General features: G+C 43.9%; 1 protein-coding gene across 5 annotated transcripts in view; it reads left to right on the forward strand.

Moving 5' to 3' along the window:
- The window catches only part of LOC111862479 (protein FAM135A), a 71060-nt gene that overhangs the window by 2766 nt on the left and 49402 nt on the right, over positions 1-18892 (forward strand). For all 5 annotated transcript variants that reach the window (XR_004512798.1, XM_033750685.1, XM_033750686.1 and 2 more), the window contains exon 2: positions 4023-4123. Coding sequence is in view for 4 of the 5 variants with exons in the window: in XM_033750685.1 (XP_033606576.1) it covers positions 4047-4123 (77 nt within the window). In the remaining variant the exon portion in view is untranslated. The remainder of the gene's footprint in view (positions 1-4022; positions 4124-18892) is intronic.

Raw genomic sequence — 18892 nt, forward strand, 5'->3', positions numbered from 1 at the left:
GGTCAAGAGGTGAATGTCCAGGGTTCTGTTCCCACCTCCGGTGAGGATTATTCTTTTAACTGTCATATCCAGATGGGCCTTTTGCCCCTCCAGGTCTTTTATACAATAATTACAAAGGTATACATAAAAGACCCTATGCTTCATTCGAAGTGTAGGATTGTTGAGGGTATAATCAGAAGGGGAATCGAACCCTTAGCCTACCGGCTTATAGCATAATGTCTCAACCAACTACGCTGCCGCGTGCCCATTTCTTGACCGGCTGAACAATTTTAAATGTCCGCCTTATGTTTAAGTCGTGAAGGAGATATGGCTTCATGTGTGTTATAATTCATAGGCCAGCTGTATGACAAAAATCTGTAGTTGCTCATGCAATAAATAATATGCATCTCCCGCCTCTCCTCTGTCCGTGTTGCCATCCACTCACGGACACAGAAAACTTGTTGCACTCATGAGAGTTACTGCCAGTAGACATGCAGTTCTGACACGCTCCAACATAGAACAAAGCAAATGCGAACTTCGATAATCCAACACGTGGGCGTCTAACAAACTTGCGTACATTTGCACCTCATAATTATGTTTCTCAGGACATTTATTTCAATTTAATCACAGTCAGTACACATACAATTTAGTCGACACAACGACTACGCTACGGACTGGACAACCGAGAATTCGGGGTTCAGTTCCTGGTAAGGGCAGGAGAGTTTTTTCTCTCCTTAACGTCCAGATCAGCTCTAGCATCCACGCAAGTCTCCTATACAATGGTTACCGGGGGATATTTTCCTCGGGGTAAGGCGGCAGGAGCGTGAAGCTGACCCCTCATCTCCATTTAGTGCCGAGTTAAGAATGCTGGAGCTATACCTCCACTCCCCATAACATCTACATGGCTTCGTGCTTAATTAAGCACAGGGCCAACTTGACCTATACCTTTTAAACAAATATTTCAGTAGTTATCGCTGTTAGGCGACGGGCTGGACAAATGAGAAGTCAAGGTTCGGTAGTAGCGAAAAGAGACATCCTTCTTCTCCGTAACGTCCAGACCCGCACTGGGGCCCACCCTATCTCCTATGCAATGGGTACCAGGGGCTGTTTCCCTAGGGGTAAGGCGGCAGGGCCATGAAGCTGACCTCTCACCTCCATCTAGTGCCGAGATTAAAATTGGTGTAGCTATACCTCAACTCCCATGTACGTCTTCATGGCGTGATGCCTAATTAATTAAGCCGAGGGACTGATTTAATTTTAACCACACATAAACAAGTTGAAGATAACCAATGCTATTAAAGCTTTCCTACATACAGGCCGTCAATTTTGACCTGGCCACTAGGTTGCGCGTAAGAAGTGGTAAGTATGGGAAAGGGTAGCGGCACAGTGTTTCCAGCTGCATTGTGGGAGGGAGGGATTGTGACGCTCTTGAATTGAGGCTCCGTTATAACCCATACACACCCCGAAGTCCTTCCCACAGTTAGTGTACTCGAATAACTCCAGTGCGCATTCTATTGAGAATGGTCAGGTCTCTGAAACATAGGCCGTACTTTCGTGGGAATATGTAAAAAATTAGGGGATATCTTTCCAGTTCTCCTGTGTACATCAGTGTACATTATCACACATCTTGATAAGATCTCGGGCTATCAGCTCTGTCATTTGGTTAAAAATTTCCGACGTTTCAGGAACCAACTCTTGTCTCCACCATCAGCGTCTGATCAGGTAGAGACGGTCCCTGAAACGTCTAATCTTTAACCAGCTGACACGGCTGATGGCCCTAGTAGATATTACCAAATTCAGCCGCCATGGAAGCCATGTTATATCCCATAAAAGTAAAGAAAAAAGTAAAAGTATCCCTGTAACAGGCCGTGGAGTTGGTTGAGGCACTATGCTACAAGCCGCAAAGTCGCGGGTTCGATTTCCGATGAGGTCATTGGATTTTTCATTTGACCTAACCCTTCGACCCTGGGGTCGACTCAGCCTCTAACAGAAATGAGCACCAGGAATCTTCCTGGGAGTAAAGGACGGCCGGCGCGTAAGGCTGACAACCTCACCGCTATCTGTGAGACGATTATCTGGAAAATGTGGAAGCCTCGAGGTCTCACAACCCTATGGGCCTCCACGGCCTGTTACAGGGATAGCTTTACCTTTTGTCATTAATTCCTTCCATACTGTCACTTTGTATGTAGTTAGATCCGTTACATCACCGATTAGTTATTTTATAGATGTTACATTTTTGTGGTGTGCATTCTTCGTTAATAGAAGGAAGTGGTTTGTAGGTAGTATGAAAATCAGTTTACTTAACGATGATGTATGTAACTCGGACTAGACATAGTATCAAATGATTGCATAATAGTGAATAGTCAATTGGAAGGGATGTGGAAGGAAGCGGTTGTGGCCTAATTTAATGTATTATCCGGGGATGTAATTGGAAGAACTGAGGAAAACTACGAAAAATCTCTTTTGGAATATGGAGTGCCCCAACCGAGATTCGAATCAAACACCTGAAATTAGGTCAAAATAATTATCGGTTGAGCCAACTTGCTCAATAAAATGAACACGTTTTACCTAAATAGTTCACCAGATAAAAGTTTTAGTCTACAGGAGCCTGAATGGGTAATTATAAAACACAAAATGTTAGCAGGTGTTTTTTTTTGGCACATTAGAATGTAAAGTTGTAAAAGTGCGCCTATTACATGCCCCATGTCAGTTTGTGCGTTTGTTTCCCTGTATGTAACAACTGGAGAACAGTTGAACCGATTTTCATGAAATTTCACACTGGGGAGTTTCTTTAATTTTTTTTGAACATAACATTTTTTTTTGGTTAAAATCCAACAAAAGTAGTTGAGACTTTACATGAAGACCTGCATTTGTTTCTTCCCTCGTCTCTACCGGACTCGCACGCAACTCATTGCATATTTATAGCAGCGACACATGTTTCGAATAAAAGTTGAAGAGTAGAACGAAAGACACATTCTGTGCCAAATAAATTTGTTTCCACGAGTTTTCATGTGTTCTAGGTAATTAAAAGAGATGGAAGGAACGCTTTATAATTGTTATGTTTTATGACATTTTTTATTTTTGATAGTGTTGTCGTACTAGGGCCCTTGTACTGCGGCCACTTCTGGTCTATTGTACCAGCCCCAGATGATAGGTGAGGGTGATTGTGGAGCAATTGGTGGAATGAAGATTGGCAGGGGAAACCGAAGTACTTGGAGAAAACCTGCCCCAGCGCCACTTTGTCCACCACAAATCCCACTTGACCAGACCCGGGATCGAACTCGGGCCGCCGCGGTGGGAAGCCAGCGACTAACTTCTTGAGCTATGGCGCGTTTATGACAGTTTTATGACAGCATAAACCAATAAAACTAAGTTATAATATAGTTTTTGCCCATCTACCATTATTCCTTTATTTTTAGTAACAGCCCTTTTAGTTTTATTTTGTTTCATAAAGGAAAGTGATGATACACCACACAGTTGCAGGCTGTGAAGAAAACTTGAAAGGAGCATATTATTGCACGTCTTCTGCATGTATGCTTGGCCTTTGCTACCATAATGATATAACTAGCTTCATGATCCACGCTTTTCTTGGAACGTCAATAAATTTCTCAGCTGCCAAGGAACTCGCCATTTTTATGGAAGGGAAAGGCTTATTACCATGTTTACAAAAGGCCATAATTGGACTCTATGCTCATCCAGCTCAATTCAGTATATATTTTCACTAATATTCACACAAGTATTTTCCTTATGTCTATTCCTGTGTCTAACAAATGATCTCTCCCCCATAGGCTCTCTCTGCGTCTTCTCTGCGCATACTATATTTCCTGCTCATCTTTTCAAGATAATATTGGTTGAGTACTGGTTATGGAGCTATGTATTTAATTAATTTTCTCAGTGCTTGTAATATATCCTGTCTGTACATTCATCTGACAAGTTTATAACTCATCCTTAATATGTTTTCTTACCTTAGAGTGAGAGACCAAGTTTCACACTCAAACTGAACACAACTTCATAGGGACTCAAATGTAATTGCTTGCTTCCAGGATGGGGAGCCTGGCTGGGCCGCCATGAGCGAGCTGCAGGCGACAGTGGAGTTCTCCGTGGAGCTCTACAAGTTCTACAACGTGGATCTCTTCCAAAGAGGGTACAGTGTCTTTCAGACCAAAGTATAAGTTGTCTGTTGTAGCTAGAGGTCAGGAGTTTTGTGACTGAGGAGACACCAGTTCTTAGTATCTCAGATTAGATTCCAGCAAGGTACAGCCTTCCCTTCATGCCCTTCCGGCAGCCTTTCGCTTGTTCTTGCTAGAACTCAGGAATCAGGAGTTTTGTGACTAAGGAGATACCAGTTCCTCATATCTGAGATTAAATGCCAGCAAGATGCAGCCCTCCTTTCATACCTTTCTGACAGTCTTTTACCTGTTCTTGCCAGAACTCAGGAGTTTTATGACTGAGGGATCAATAGTTCTCATTTCTTGAGTTTAGATTCCTAATACAAGGAATAGTATATGTTACTGTCTCGTCACCAAAATGCAGGGCAAAATCATGACATAAAGATAGGAAACAGATGTTTTGAAAATGTGGCACAGTTCAGATATTTGGGAACAACGATAACAGATCGAAACATGATTCAGGAGAAAATTAAGAGGCGATTGAACTCGGGTAATGCTTGCTACCGTTCAGTCCAGAACATTTTGTCTTCTCGTCTCTTGTCCAAAAACTTAAAAATTAGAATATAGAAAACTATAATTTTGCCTGTGGTTCTGTATGGGTGTGAAACTTTGTCTCTGACGTTAAGGGAGGAACATAGACTGAGGGTGTTTGAGAACAGGGTGTTGATGAGAATATTTGGACCGAAGAGAGATGAAGTGACATGAGGTTGGAGAAAACTGCATAATGAGGAGCTTCATAACTTGTACTCTTCTCCAAGTATAATTAGAATGATCAAGTCAAGGAGGATGAGATGGGCAGGTCATGTAGCACGAATGGGGGAGACAAGGAATATGTATAGGATATTGATGGGAAAGCCAGAAGGAAAGAGACCACTGGGTAGACCAAGGCATAGGTGAGTGGACAATATTAGAATGGATCTTAGAGAGAAATGATGGGATGGTATGGATTGGATAGATCTGGCTTGGGATAGGGACCAGTGGAGGGCTCTTGTGAACACTGTAATGAACCTTCGGGTTCCATAAAATGCTGGGAAATTCTTGAGTAGCTGCAGAATTGGCGGCTCGTCCAGAAGGGCTCAGCTCCATGAGTAAGTAAGTAAGTAAGTAATACAAGGAATATGGCTAGAGGCATCCTTCCCGACGTACTCATCCAGCAGTCTTTTTCATCAAGAAAACATGAAATATATGGCTTCGGCTACTTTCAAAATTAATGATTTTGGAGAGATTCGGTAGCTTTTATTTAGTTTTGCAATTGGGAAGTGTGTTGGAGGTAAAGCGATGATTGGCTGAACAGAGGAGTGGGATGCTAACCAATAGGGACAAATTGTGTAATTTGTAAAAAGATGTGATAAAACGTTTCAACAACATTCAGCAACACCTAGTCCCACACATTAAGCACAAGCTCTGAAAGCGTGATGACTACAATAAGTAAAATCTTACAGAGTGACTGTTAGATTATTAAATGATGCTCTTTCATCTGCAGAGATTATGTAGTGTTGTGTTTAGTGATTTTGGATGTGTAACAGAAAAGGCTTTGAAAGGAACCTATTATAGAGTACTTATTTTAATTGCCTCACTTGGCATTCACGAGGAGGTTCTGGGTTTGAATCTTGGACTGGAGATGGCTTCTCTGATTGAGGTTCATTTCTGGTGTTCTTCATTCTAGGCAGATGCTCCTTCTTTCCTTATCCTTCCCAGTTCATGATTTGCAGTGATCACTATATTCTGCAGTTGAAAAGGATCGTTAAGTGATCCTTGTTGTATTGGCCCAAGAATTAACACACTTTTAGAAACATTCCCATTCTCCGCTCCAAATCAATTCCTGAATAAAATAACAGCAAGGAACACCCTGTTTTGAAGAGTATCCTGACCTGTTGTATGTATAGATGAAGATAAGTACTTTTATTTGGAGGCCAGATTTTGAAGTTACCGTTCCTGGCCAGACAGCCCTCTGAGAAAAACTTTAAAAGTTTTGTTTGGTAAATGTCAGTTGAAGTGTACTGTCATCAGGGTTGTAGATACATATAGTATGGTACAAGTTTACAGATATTTCAGAGGAATGTACTCCCCTTGTTTGCTGCTATGTGTTTCTGGTTGCTTCCTTGGCTTGCTCTTTGATCCTGATGATGGAGACAGTATGATCCTCTGAAACGCCACTGAACATCTACCAGACTACACGGCATCACATTCCACAAGATAATACACTTCATAGTTCCCACTGCGAGAACAGAGGTGCAGATTATTTAAAAATACATTAAAATAGCATTAACAGATTGATACAGACAGGATATCAAGGCAAGAAGATGTGCATTGAACCAAAATTGGAGTGGACTCAACTGGACTTCCAGACATGAAGTTTGCAAGTGTAATAAATTAAAAGAAAAAGTAAATATATTCTTGGCCTACAAGTTTGGGGTTCCATCTCTCACCTGGTTCTCTACTGGTTACATAAAAATTTTGTATTTGTATCAAAATAATTATTTTTGCTCATAATTATTTTCTATGCTTACAATATGTGCTGTAATACTATGTATGAAAAAGTTCAAAATTTTATAGAAGGCCTCTTGTCAGTAACATCTGAATATTTCTTGAGTTATTATTATTATTGTTGACTTGGCACATAAATAATAAAGAATTGAATTGAATTGAATTATTATTATTATTTTCCTCGTGGGGTGAGACTGAGTCCACTTGGTACTGCAGCCACTTTTTGGCCTATTGTACCAGCCCCTGCTGATTGATGATTGTGGAACAATCGGTGAAACGCAAATTGGCAGGAGAAACTGACGTACTTGGAGAGAACCTGCTCCAGTGCTACTATTTGTTCACCAAAAATCCCACATAACTTGGGTGGGAAGCTGGCGACTAACTGCCTGAGCCATGGCACGGCCCCTTCTTGATGCATGGTTGCATTTTTTCGTGTTATTCATTTCGTTTCTTGACGTCCTCTCAACATTTTAGCAGATATTCCAGTTGCCATCTCCAGGGTGAATGTCGCAGACAGGTAGAAGCATTGTAGGAGTATGTGTCACTCTCAGGAAAGGGGTTAGGAATGGAAGAGAAGTCACGTGATCAGTTGATGTGTTGCTCTGGATTTTAATCAGTTGACTACGTCATGAAGTTTTGAATGAAGACAAAAAAGGAGGTTCCCCTAGATTTTACTCAGTAAATAGTTCTGTTGGGGTTGAATTGTTTTGATAACTATTTTGATAGAGGTTAGCAGCCTTGTAGTTTCTTCACGAGGTATGCATTTTGAATTCTTGCCAAGGATCTAAACTTTTGCCTGCGATATTTTGCAGTTTCCATCAAAACCAGTAAGAAGATATGGGATTGGTACCTTAAAATAGCCATGCACGTTGCAGTCAACATCAGACAATTGGCTATTCAGTTCCTCATATCTGTGGAACCTTTCACGTATATTTGATTAACCAGAGTTATAAAAGATGAAACCCATGGTTCAATTAATTTAAATTCTGCACACTAATTTCAACGCAGTTTTTGAATTCATTCTTTGTTACAACTCATGTTGATTTTCTTTTATTTTATGAATTTATGATTTATCTGAGAGCACTGTCGTTAGCTCGGATTTCACAGCCTCAAATGATAGGGAGATTAATAAGTAATGAATTCGAAAACCTGTGTAAGAATGCAGGCATGGCCTTCCTTGAGACACTCTGCCAGACTTTGCCTGGAGGGACTGAGAGAAACCACGAAAAATCTCAAGTCAGGATATCCGGCCTCTGGCCCGATATTTGAATCTTGGGTCTTCCTAAACACAAAGCAGGAGTACTTCCCGCTCGTCCGTGACCTATTGATACAGTGGATGGGCATTGTGACGCTAGATAAAGATGGAGATTCGTAGTGTAATATGCGGTGAGAATTTATCAGGAGGAGCACGTAGTACTGACTTTCCCTGATTTCTCTCGTGTTCCTTTCCAGTCCTACATGTTATCGAATGATACGTCGAGCCCTACGTTTAACCGCATCTCCCACGAATGACAAACATACACTCGTATACCGCCTCCTTTATATAATATACTACACTTCACATATCCACATAAAAATATTTCAGAAACGTGTACCAGGAATCTTTCTGGGGTTGAAGGGCGGCCGGCTAGCGCATAAGGCTGACAACCTTACCGCCATCTGTGAGTCGATTGTCTAGAGAATGTGGGAACCTCGACGTCTCATAACCCTATGGGCTTCCACGGTTTGTTACAGGGATAGGTTTACTACCCTGCTCAGTTCTGACAGAACAAACACGGTACACTGAAACAAAAGCTTACTACATAGCTTGTGTTCATGCGACGTGTTAACGCTCGACAATTCGTTGCTCCTCTAACCTGAAATTGCGTAATGACAATGATAAACCTCAATCTTAATTTTTTTTTAATATTGGATGGATTTTTAATTTCAGTTCCTACTTCGCAGAAAACACTCTGTCTTCCTTGTATACTGGTTAATGAAGTCAAAGGAAATAATTGTATTTTATTCTGAGAATCGTATGTTACACATCAGTGCATTCTGTGGGCACAGTGCGGAGTCTTTTTAGTGTTAATTCAGGTGGTAAATATACTACAAATTGCGCATGAAAGGGTTAAGAATCACAGGTTGATAATATCGTAATTTCGGTTAAATTTTGAGGCTAACACCGTGCTCTGCATAGGAAATCTGACAAGTTACTCGACTGTTTTCTGACAAACTTCCTTGCACAGAAGCCAGGTATTCAGGGAAGGGATCATTTCCCGAGTTACGATGAGGTTTCTTCCCAACATTCCTTTCGTACATTACCGATCCGTGAAGCCTGACATGTGCTGTTCTCTGATAGGCTAATCAGTTCTCTATTTAAGTGCAGTGCAGTGTTTTCTGTAACCTCGGCAGTCTGATTTAGACTGAAGGAAACAAACCTTTACGACGACTTGGTGCCAAATAACTTTAACTCTGTTTCTTGTCAGGTTAGCTTTCTGGAGAAATGGCTCCCTGCAGTGAAATTTATAGACAACAAACCCAGCGGCATACACAGATATGGCCCATATTACTCTACAGGCGTGGAGCCGGCATAGCGTAGTCGGTATAGCGATTGGCTACTGGCTGAACGACCGGGGGTCTGAGTACGAGTCCCGGTAGGGTCAAGAATTTCCACTTCTCCACGTCGTCCAGACCGGCTCTGGGGTTCAACCAACCCCCTATCCATTGGTTACCGGGTGCTCTTTCCCAAGGGTAAAGCGGCCGGGGCGGGGCGTGAAGCTGACCACCTGCAGCTAGTGCCGAGGTCAAGAAAATGTGGATCTGTACTTCCACACCCCCCATTCGCCTTCATGGAGTAATACTTAATACATCAGTGTAGCCGATGTCTTGGCCGAGATTCGAACCGAATATCTCCCGACAGAAATACAGATCGTCACGTTCAGACTAACCTGTTCCATGTGCTGTTCATCCTGTGTTTCGACACTATGCTGCCTGAGCTACTGACGGCATCGTTGAAATAAACCATAGAACCATTGTGTCATGGCACACCAGGGTATGATATTCTTAAATCCGTTATTAAACTAGTCATTCCTACTCGCACGTTTATGCCTACTGTGAGCCCCTAACATCAAACGAAATTAAAACGTCAAGGCACAGAGGGGATAGCCAACAAGTCCCTCGACACGAATCGGGCTGCAATTGTCGATTCTGAGGCTCCCAAAGTGAGGCAAAGGGGGAGGGGGGTGGATCTGTCACGACCAGACCCCGAGGGGATTCATGAAACGAACACGTGTGTTAGAATTTCATTCTCCAGCATCGCATAACCGACATGCCTCCTCTTAGCTAAAGAAAGCGGCATAGCAGTAGGGATAGCATCTAAGAAATTGTTTCATCCTTGAAACACTCCCGATGGTGAAGATGTATTCTGGCAGGTGGTTACGGGCGTTTCGGAGGAACCTTCTGCTTCCATATTCAGGGAGGAGTGAACCAAGTAAGGAAGTTGTTAGGGTGTAGGATTTTAATTTTTTTCTCGAAGTCGATGCCATCGCCCTTCCTGTTGTCACGTGTATGAGTGACTATAGACGGGGTTTTGATTAGTAATTGTATTTCTTAAACCCTTACAGAACGTAACTACATGTAACTGTAGCGCTGTCGCTAGTTCACACACTGTACAGCTCACAACAGCACCCACTAAGTCTTGTAAGTCTGCTGTGTCTTCACAAGTGGACGTTCCCCTGCTCCCAGGATCATGTCCACGCAGGCTGGCTGCCATCTCACACAGACCTCCTACTCTTAACTGTAGTCACAATACCCTCTCGTAATCGCAGCTGGTTCTTGTTATGTAGCCTCGGCACGGACCGCACAGAAAACACAACTTCCAACAGTTCTTCTATTGTTGCGTACGTGTCTCTTGCGGCCACTGCCTAGAAACGGGTCTACATGCCACACTATATATCGTATCCATTTCCGAACTTAGTTCACTTCTTTCGTAAGTATGGAAGCAGCAGTTACCTTCGATACGTTTTTCTTATTTCGCATAGTGGGGGGTGGAGTCCAGCTTAGTCCACTCCGCACGTCGGTCACTGATTGGCCTATTGTACCTACCCCTGGTGATTATGATGATGGAGAAATTGGTGGAATAAATATTGGCAGGGGAAACCGAAGTTCTCGGAGAAAACCTGCTCCAGTGACACTTTGTCCACCACAAATCCCACTTCACCAGACTCGGGCTCGAACCTGGGCCACTGCGGTGGGAAGCCAGCGACTAACCGCTTGAGCTATGGCGCGTCCTTCGAAACGTTGGTCAGCACCTACCGGACTACACGGCGTTATAACACAGCAGACCTATTTGTCCATCACAGTTCGTATGCACATGAAGCCTTGCAGTGCTCGTGAATTAGAGGCTGCTGGTGAGGGAGGCCATGCTAGTCCGACCATTGCCAAACCTGAGGTTTTTGGGGGTGATATCAATCTTCAAGGTATATCCTTACCCTGCTAAGTAACTCCATGGGGTGAGTACGTCTTGGTTGGAGGGTTTGGGGCATTTCCTTCAAATGGATCAAGCAAAAACTGCTAAGAAAATTCTTGAAGTAAACCAGAAGGTAGAAGAAAAGTAGGGAGGTCCAGATTGAAATTGCTGTAAGATGCAGAGAATGATTTCCTAGAGCCGAAATTGAAGAGATTGATGCAAAAAGTAAATAATAGAGAAAGGGCATCTGCCATAAAGGAGGCCTAAGTCCCGTAGAGTCAGGAAGTAACTAATCCTTTTTAATAAACTAATTATTCTTCATCTACCCAAGAAAAATTCAAGTCTTTTATGGAACTCGGAAGTCTGTAACAGCGTTCACAAGAGCCATAAACTGAACCTGTCCTAAACTACATGAATCCATCCACAACCCACCCACCCTATTTCTTTATGATCGATTTTAATATTGTTTTCCCATCTATGCTTACGTCTTGTAAGTGGTATCTTTCCCTCCAGAGTTTACCAGCCCAAATCTTGCACAAGTGTTTCTTCCCTGTCCCATGTGTGATACCTGCCCATCTCATACGAGACTTTATAACACTAATGAATATTTTGTGACAGGTATGTTCATTATGTAAGATTTGAGGCTTTCACGGCGGTGACTATGAAGAAAGCAGTCTTCTGGGATTTGGCACCGTGTATATGTGGTGTTAACCGACGTTTCGGAGGAACGTATGGCCTCCATCTTCAGGGTAGAAGAAAAAATATAAGAAATCTGCACGCGAAGAGACCGCGAGCAGACTGCTTTTACCGGTTCTCACGGTCTCTTCGCTTGCAGATTTCTTATATTTTTTCTTCTACCCTGAAGATGGAGGCGATACGTTCCTCCGAAACGTCGGTTAACACCACATATACACGGTGCCAAATCCCAGAAAACTGCTTTCTTCAGGTATGTTCATTGTCTGATTAATTCCAGGAACAGCAATTTAGAAAAAAAAGTATATTAACATTAAATATTCAAACAGTTTTCTGTTACGTACTAACTCTTCACTTTTGTATCAGCGTTTAAAGGGTTATTTTATTTAACTAAATAGCTCAATGGGGACATGCGAAATAATATCGATACCGTAAACGCCATTACATAACCTGTGATATATATCGATATGTTAGGAACACAGTTCTGCTTGGAAAGCTGCTAATCGCGCAAGCTTTTATGGGATACGATATTTGCTTACCGTATTCATGAGAGCCCGCCACTGGTTCTTATCCTGAGTCAGGTGAATCAAGTGCAAACGTTCCCACGATGTTCAATTCATTAGACTCAACTTTACATTGCTTTCTACTCTGAAATCTGTGGACTAGTGGCATTTGCGAAAGAAGCCAGGTTCCATTATACACAAGCTGTTCCGTTCTCGGCTCCTGTGTAGGGTGGAAAAGACAGCCACATGTAATAAAGGGTGTCCGGATGAAAAATGTCCAAAATCAAATCATGATATCTCAAAAAGAATGTATTATACACGTTTATGCATTACACCATTGCAAAGGGAAACTATTAATTTTTTTTTCTGAGTATATAACTTTCTCAGTAAATTTCAATATGGGCTCCCTTGGTGGCACGACAAATATCCAGATGATATTCGACCTCGTTTCATGTTGCTTGAAGCATGTTCTGTATTACCGTAGCCACAGCGTCGCTTATGCGGGCTTTCAGGTGTTGAAGGTCTTTTATCTTAACCCGGTAGACAGTGTTCTTCACATAACTCCACAAGAAGAAATCCTCTGGCGTTAAATCTGGCGACCTGGGAGGCCAAGTGATTGGTCCACCTCTGCCAATTCATATCCCAGCCATCTCTCTGTCCAGGCGATTCCTAACATGATGGCAGAAATGTGGCGCCGCTTTCGCGTAAGCCGCACAAGAAAATAAAAAGAGTTTTCCTTTCCGATGACATAAACCGGATACGTGTATGACAGTTTCCGAGATATACATTTTTTATTTTGGATACCTTTCATCCGGACACCCGGTGGTGTGACGTGTTTCCTCTCCCATTTGTTGATGAGTACGTAATTCTATAATAAACGTCGGTTTGTTTCTGGTCTGAGGGCTGGAAGTTGTCCAAGACAGGTACATAATGGGGTACAGGAATGACGAAATATTCGCCGGGGTTGTCGGCTTTGACCCAACATAACAAGTTCTGGGAAGAACTGATATCTACCTCACTTCAAATGCTACGATCTGTATGGTGAGGTAAAAAAGGGTAAAGTTAGTCCATTTACATAATTAAACACCAAACCATGATGAGATTTTGGGGAGTGGAGATACAGTTCCACTATTCTTGACCTCGGCACTGGATGGAGGTGAGTGGTCAGCGCCATGCCCCGGCCGCTTTACCTCTAGGGAAAAGCACGCGTTACTCGTATAAGAGAGCTGGGTGGTCCCGATAGTAGATGGTGATACTGTGGAGTAGACAAAATACTTCTTCTCCCTGCCGGCAATCGAACCCCGGTCGCGCAGCCCGTTGCTATGCCGACTGGGATCCGGGCTCTATCAATTATGTTCATATATCTAAAGCAGGTCATTTCCAAAATAAATTGCCTCCAGTAAAACTGTTACCTTCAATCCATTAATATTTGACTCTAATTGTGTAAGGATTTTCGTTATTTTGGTTGGATATAATGCTTTCGGAAGAAACAGAAAAAAAAATTACGGACTAAAAGCATCCTGGCCCACGAAGATTTCAACACAAGTCATGTATTTTCTCCTGAAGCCTCTTTGATACAGATAAAAATATTTGAGGCACCCCAGCCTATAAAAGTGACTTAATTTCAAAATGTAATTCCTGAGGTAAACGTAAAGTTATCCCTGTGCTTAACTAATAAAGCACTACGCCATGAAGGCGTATGTGGGAGTGGATGTATAGATCCACGTTTTCTTGATCTCGGCACTTGTTGGGGGTGATTGGTCAGATTCACGCAACGGCCGCTTTACCCCCGGGGAAAGAGGCCCAGGTACCCATTGGCTAGGAGGCTGGATGGGGCCCCAGAGCCAGTCTGGACAATATAGAGAAATGAAAATTCTTGTCCCTACCGGGACTCGGAACTCTGTCACCTTGGTCGTCCAGCCCATAGCCTATATTGTATGTTTGTAATTTAATTTTGAGTTTTCTTATCAATTTGTTAGTATGATAATTAGAGCGTTACTATTTTCGGCTGTCCCCAGAATAAAACTCCTATTCCCCCCGCCCCGGGGGGTGTGGGGTGTGGCGCACTGCTCCCACTTTTGGATACGCTAGATTAAGTAACTAAATATTTCGCACACCCAAAACGATCCTACTCAGTACGTTTAGATTCAGTATTCACGAGAGGCGCCGAAACGGACCACGCGGTTGACCTTCTGCTCATGCCCGGGGTTTGGCAGGCGCTCCTACAGTGTGGGAAGATTGGGTGCACCAAGTCGTCTGAAGACAGAATTTGTAGTGTCACGTTGCACCACGTGTATCCAAGTTTGTGGTGGCTTTAACACTGTGACCCTCGATTCGGGTAGCTCTCTCTCTGTCTCACCCTGGGTTCGGTGCCCCAGCTGATCGATATTTGAGGCGCCACGTTGCCAAATTCCACCGCCAGACTTGGCAGGGAAGGGAGCAGCTCAGCTGAAGGAGGACCATCTCATCTCTGTTCGCTTAGTAGGTGGCCGGGCTGAGGAGAGTTCTCAACTCCCGGCCAGATGGGTTTCCGCGTCAGCTCTCTAGGAACATGACTATATACGACGTGACAGGAATACGTTATGCACCACACCTCAAACGACTAATCACCTGAGGGCCATCCACAATATTAAATCCTTCATAACGCATAGTTATAGAGCCGGGATAGCTCAGTCGGTAGGCCGCGCCATAGCTCAAGCAGTTAGTCACCGGCTTCCCACCGCGGCGGCCCGGGTTCGATCCCCGGGTCTGGTCAACTGGGATTTGTGGTGGACAAAGTGACGCTGAGGCAGGTTTTCTCCGAGTACTTCGGTTTCCCACGCCAATCTTCATTCCACCAAATTCTCCATCTTCATAATCACAATAATCACAATAGGCCAATCAGTGGCCGCCGGGCCGAGTGGACCCAGTTGGACTCCACCCCCCACTAACCGAATTAAAAAAAAAAGCTCAGTCGGTACAGCGACTTGCTACTGGCTGGACGACAGAAGGGTCGGAGTTCGAGTCCCGGTGGGGTTAAGAATTCTCACTTCTCCATGCCGTCCAGACCGGCTCTGGGGTTCACCAAACCTATCCAGTGGGTACTGGAGCTCTTTCATACATCTTTGCTGATAATAGACCCTTGACCGATAGCCGAGTTTGGTATTCTTATGTCCAGGTAACGTGCTGTATTTTTGATACCCCTGTGTATGTAATAACTATATTGCCATCTTTACTTCAGCGGAGAGGACCCTCAATTCCATTGATTTTAATATTATTCTCCCCGTAGTCTCTGCCGTCTTGTCGTCGTAGCTCCTGAATACCCGCCACCTGCTCATCACAGATCTAGCAACCCTAGCCCCTTTCTTATATGCAGCCCGTGTGAATAGGGGTTCTTCGTTTAGTCATCTGAAATGAAAATGTCGGCCTTAGATGCCGTCACTGGTTTGGATTTCAATTACAGCTTTGCAGAAGTGTGGTTTCCTTTTCTGACATTTCCCTCCAGCACTCTAACACATTCCCTCCCTGCATTTGATATATTAAATGTTGTCTCTATCAGGTTCTGTAGTACGCCTCGTCATATAAAGGTCTGCTTCTCAATTTCATAAACCAGCCAATATTGTGCGGTAAGTAAGTAAAGTAAACGTATCCCTGTAACAGGCCGTGGAGGCCCATAGGGTTGTGAGACGTCGAGGCTCCCACATTCTCTAGACAATCAGTTCACAGATGGCGGTGAGTTTGTCACCCTTAAGCGCCGGCCGTCCTTTACCTCTAGGAAGATTGCTGATACTAATTTCTGTTAGAGGCTGAGTCGACCGCAGGGCCATAGTGCGTCTGGAAGGATTAGGTCAATTTAAACATTCAGTGACATTATCGAGAATCGAACCCGCTACGTACATGCTTGTAGCATAGTGCCTCAACCAACTACGCTACCGCGTGTCCGCAGACATATGGGGGAGGGGATGTATAGATCCAGATATTCTTGACCTCGACACTAGTTGGAGGTGAGTGGTCAGCCTCACGCCTCGGCGGCTTTACTCCCGGTGAAAGAACGCTCAGTCTGGACGACATGGATATCGGGACTCGAACTCCGACCCCTTGTCCGTCCAGCTCTTAGCCAGTTACAATATCGACTGCGCTATCCCGGCTCTCTGCCTGTAATTTTAAAAGTACACTCGAAGGAAGAAAGTTTGCCTAAAATTTGTTGGAATATGTCTTCTTTTGATGATCATATACATAACGCTGTGTCTTGGTGAAAGAAATTTACCAAATTTAATACAAATTTCCTTTGTCCATCCGTCGTTGTGAGATACAAACAAAACAAAACAAAAAAATTCCGTGATTTTAGTCGGCAAGCGAACTATACCGACCGAGCGACCACAGCTTCTCGGCGAAGTTTAGTGCCAACTTTTGCGGATAGAGAGTGTCGCGTGGTCAGCGCAACGGATCCATCTCGGTTTTCTAGACCGGAGCCGCTATTTCCTTGAAATAGCTCATCAATAATCATCATGAGGCTGACTGGACCCCGTTCCAGATCCACTACTCCGAAAAAAATCTGGTAACGCCGGGAATCAAACCCGTATCTGTAGCCAGGAACGCTGACCACTAGACCACAGAGGCGGTCGAGATACAAACACATTAATTAAAATTTTGCTCGGAAGATGGTAGTCTGTTTTCGTTTTATTTTCTCCATTGACCTTTTTTTCTTTTCCGTCTGTTTTAGGTCCAGATATTGCCCTCAGCCCTTTGTTTTATTTAAGAGCTGGAACACGTAGGTCAATAAGTGACTTACGTGATGGACGAAAGTTGGGGTCAGTGATCGCAGTGTGACATTTCCCTTTCAGCAAGCACAGATCGGCTCTGAGACCCGTCCTCCGACCTCCTCCTAACCACTGAATGCTGGGGAGTTTTACTTGCTCAGACAGTTCGAGATATTGTGATCGTGAGAACAGTCGAGATTTCCAGATTCTGACCTCTGTTGTCAAGGTTACTTCTTGCAAATGACCGTCTACACTTGTTACAATGAGTTCTTTTCATTAAGCGGCAGACTCGTTTGGACATAGCTGCCTTCAGTGCCACTTTGATCCTGACGTTTAACCACTGCCACTTGTAGACTTGACTGCTACGGGAGCTTAAAAATAATACAGGAAGTCAGGGTAGCTCAGAACATGTAGCGACCTGCTCCGGGCTAGACCGTCAGGGTTCGATTCCCGGCAGGGGCAAAAGACTTGTCTTTACTCCACAGCGTGCAGACCGGCACTGGGAGCCATGCAGCCCCGTATGCAATCACGGCCACTTTCCCCAACTTAAAACTGCCGGAGCGTGAAGCTGACCATCTCCATCTAGTGTTGAGGTCAAGAACGGTAATGCTATACCTCCCTTGCCCTCTGCGTCTTTATGGCGTGGTGCTTAATTAGTTAAGCACAGGGACAACTTTACTTTTGACTTTTTTATGTCACTACAGCTTCGTTCCAAGCAGTACCAAATTCATCCTACCATTCGACGCTATGTAGTCTAGCTACAGACAGCGTCATAAAATAAGTCGAAGGATAAGAAACCCAATTTTCCATACGATACGATATGATAAAATTTCCCACAGAATACTAGCATTAACATTGTACCTGTGTACAGTTTATTCGCTTAGTAGGGGGTGGAGTCCAATTGTGTCCACTCGGCACGGCGGACATTGATTGGCCTATTGTAGCCTTGCCCCGGGTGATTATTATGATGATGGAGAATTTGGTGGAATGAAGATTGGCGGGGAAACCGAAGTACTCGGAGAAAACCTGCCCCAGCGTCACTTTGTCCACCACAAATCCCACTTTACCAGACCCGGGATCGAACCCGAGCCTCCGCGGTGGGAAGCCAGATGCTAACCGCTTGAGGTATGGCGCGGCCTATGTACAGTTTATCTCTTAACCGTCTGTTAGCTTCATTTCGACGGTTGATATCCCTGAAGACAAAGATTTTTATTTATTATTTTATTGCTAGTGGGGTGAGACTAGGTCCCTTGTACTACGGCCACTTCTGGCCTATTGTACCAGCCCCAGATGATAGGTGAGGGTGATTGTGGAGCAATTGGTTGAATGAAGATTGGCAGGGGAAACCGAAGTACTCCGAGAAAACCCGCCCCAGCGCCACTTTGTCCACCACAAATCCCACTTGACCAGACCCGGAATCGAACCCGGACTGTCGCGGTGGGAAGCCAGCGAGTACCGCCTGAGCTATGGAACAGCCTCAGAAGACAAGTTAATCTTCAAGGAAAGAATTTAATTCTGGCTCGGAAGGAGGCCATGTGGCCTAATTCGTGTGCGCTGAAGAAGAAATAGGACAATATGCAGAAGTGAATCTGCTAGTGTCTTAGTTAGTGACAGGAATAAATAAAGGGCATGGAATTCCGTTGGGCTAGCAAGAAGTACTTGTGCACATGTTGAAATGTTGGATGGGCCCTGCATGCTGATAACCGCACTCAACAGGTAACAGGGTGTGGTTGGGCTTCTCCTGAGGTCGATACTGGAGAGGGAAAGAGAGAGAGAGAGGTGGAAACGGCCGCAACTAAGTACAGAGAGTTTGATATTGACCTAACCTCCATGACCCATTGCTCTCTCTGTCTCTCTACTTCCTATCAAGAG

Source organism: Cryptotermes secundus, unplaced genomic scaffold, assembly GCF_002891405.2.
Source record: "Cryptotermes secundus unplaced genomic scaffold, Csec_1.0 scaffold816, whole genome shotgun sequence".
NCBI classification, from domain to species: Eukaryota; Metazoa; Arthropoda; class Insecta; order Blattodea; family Kalotermitidae; genus Cryptotermes; species Cryptotermes secundus.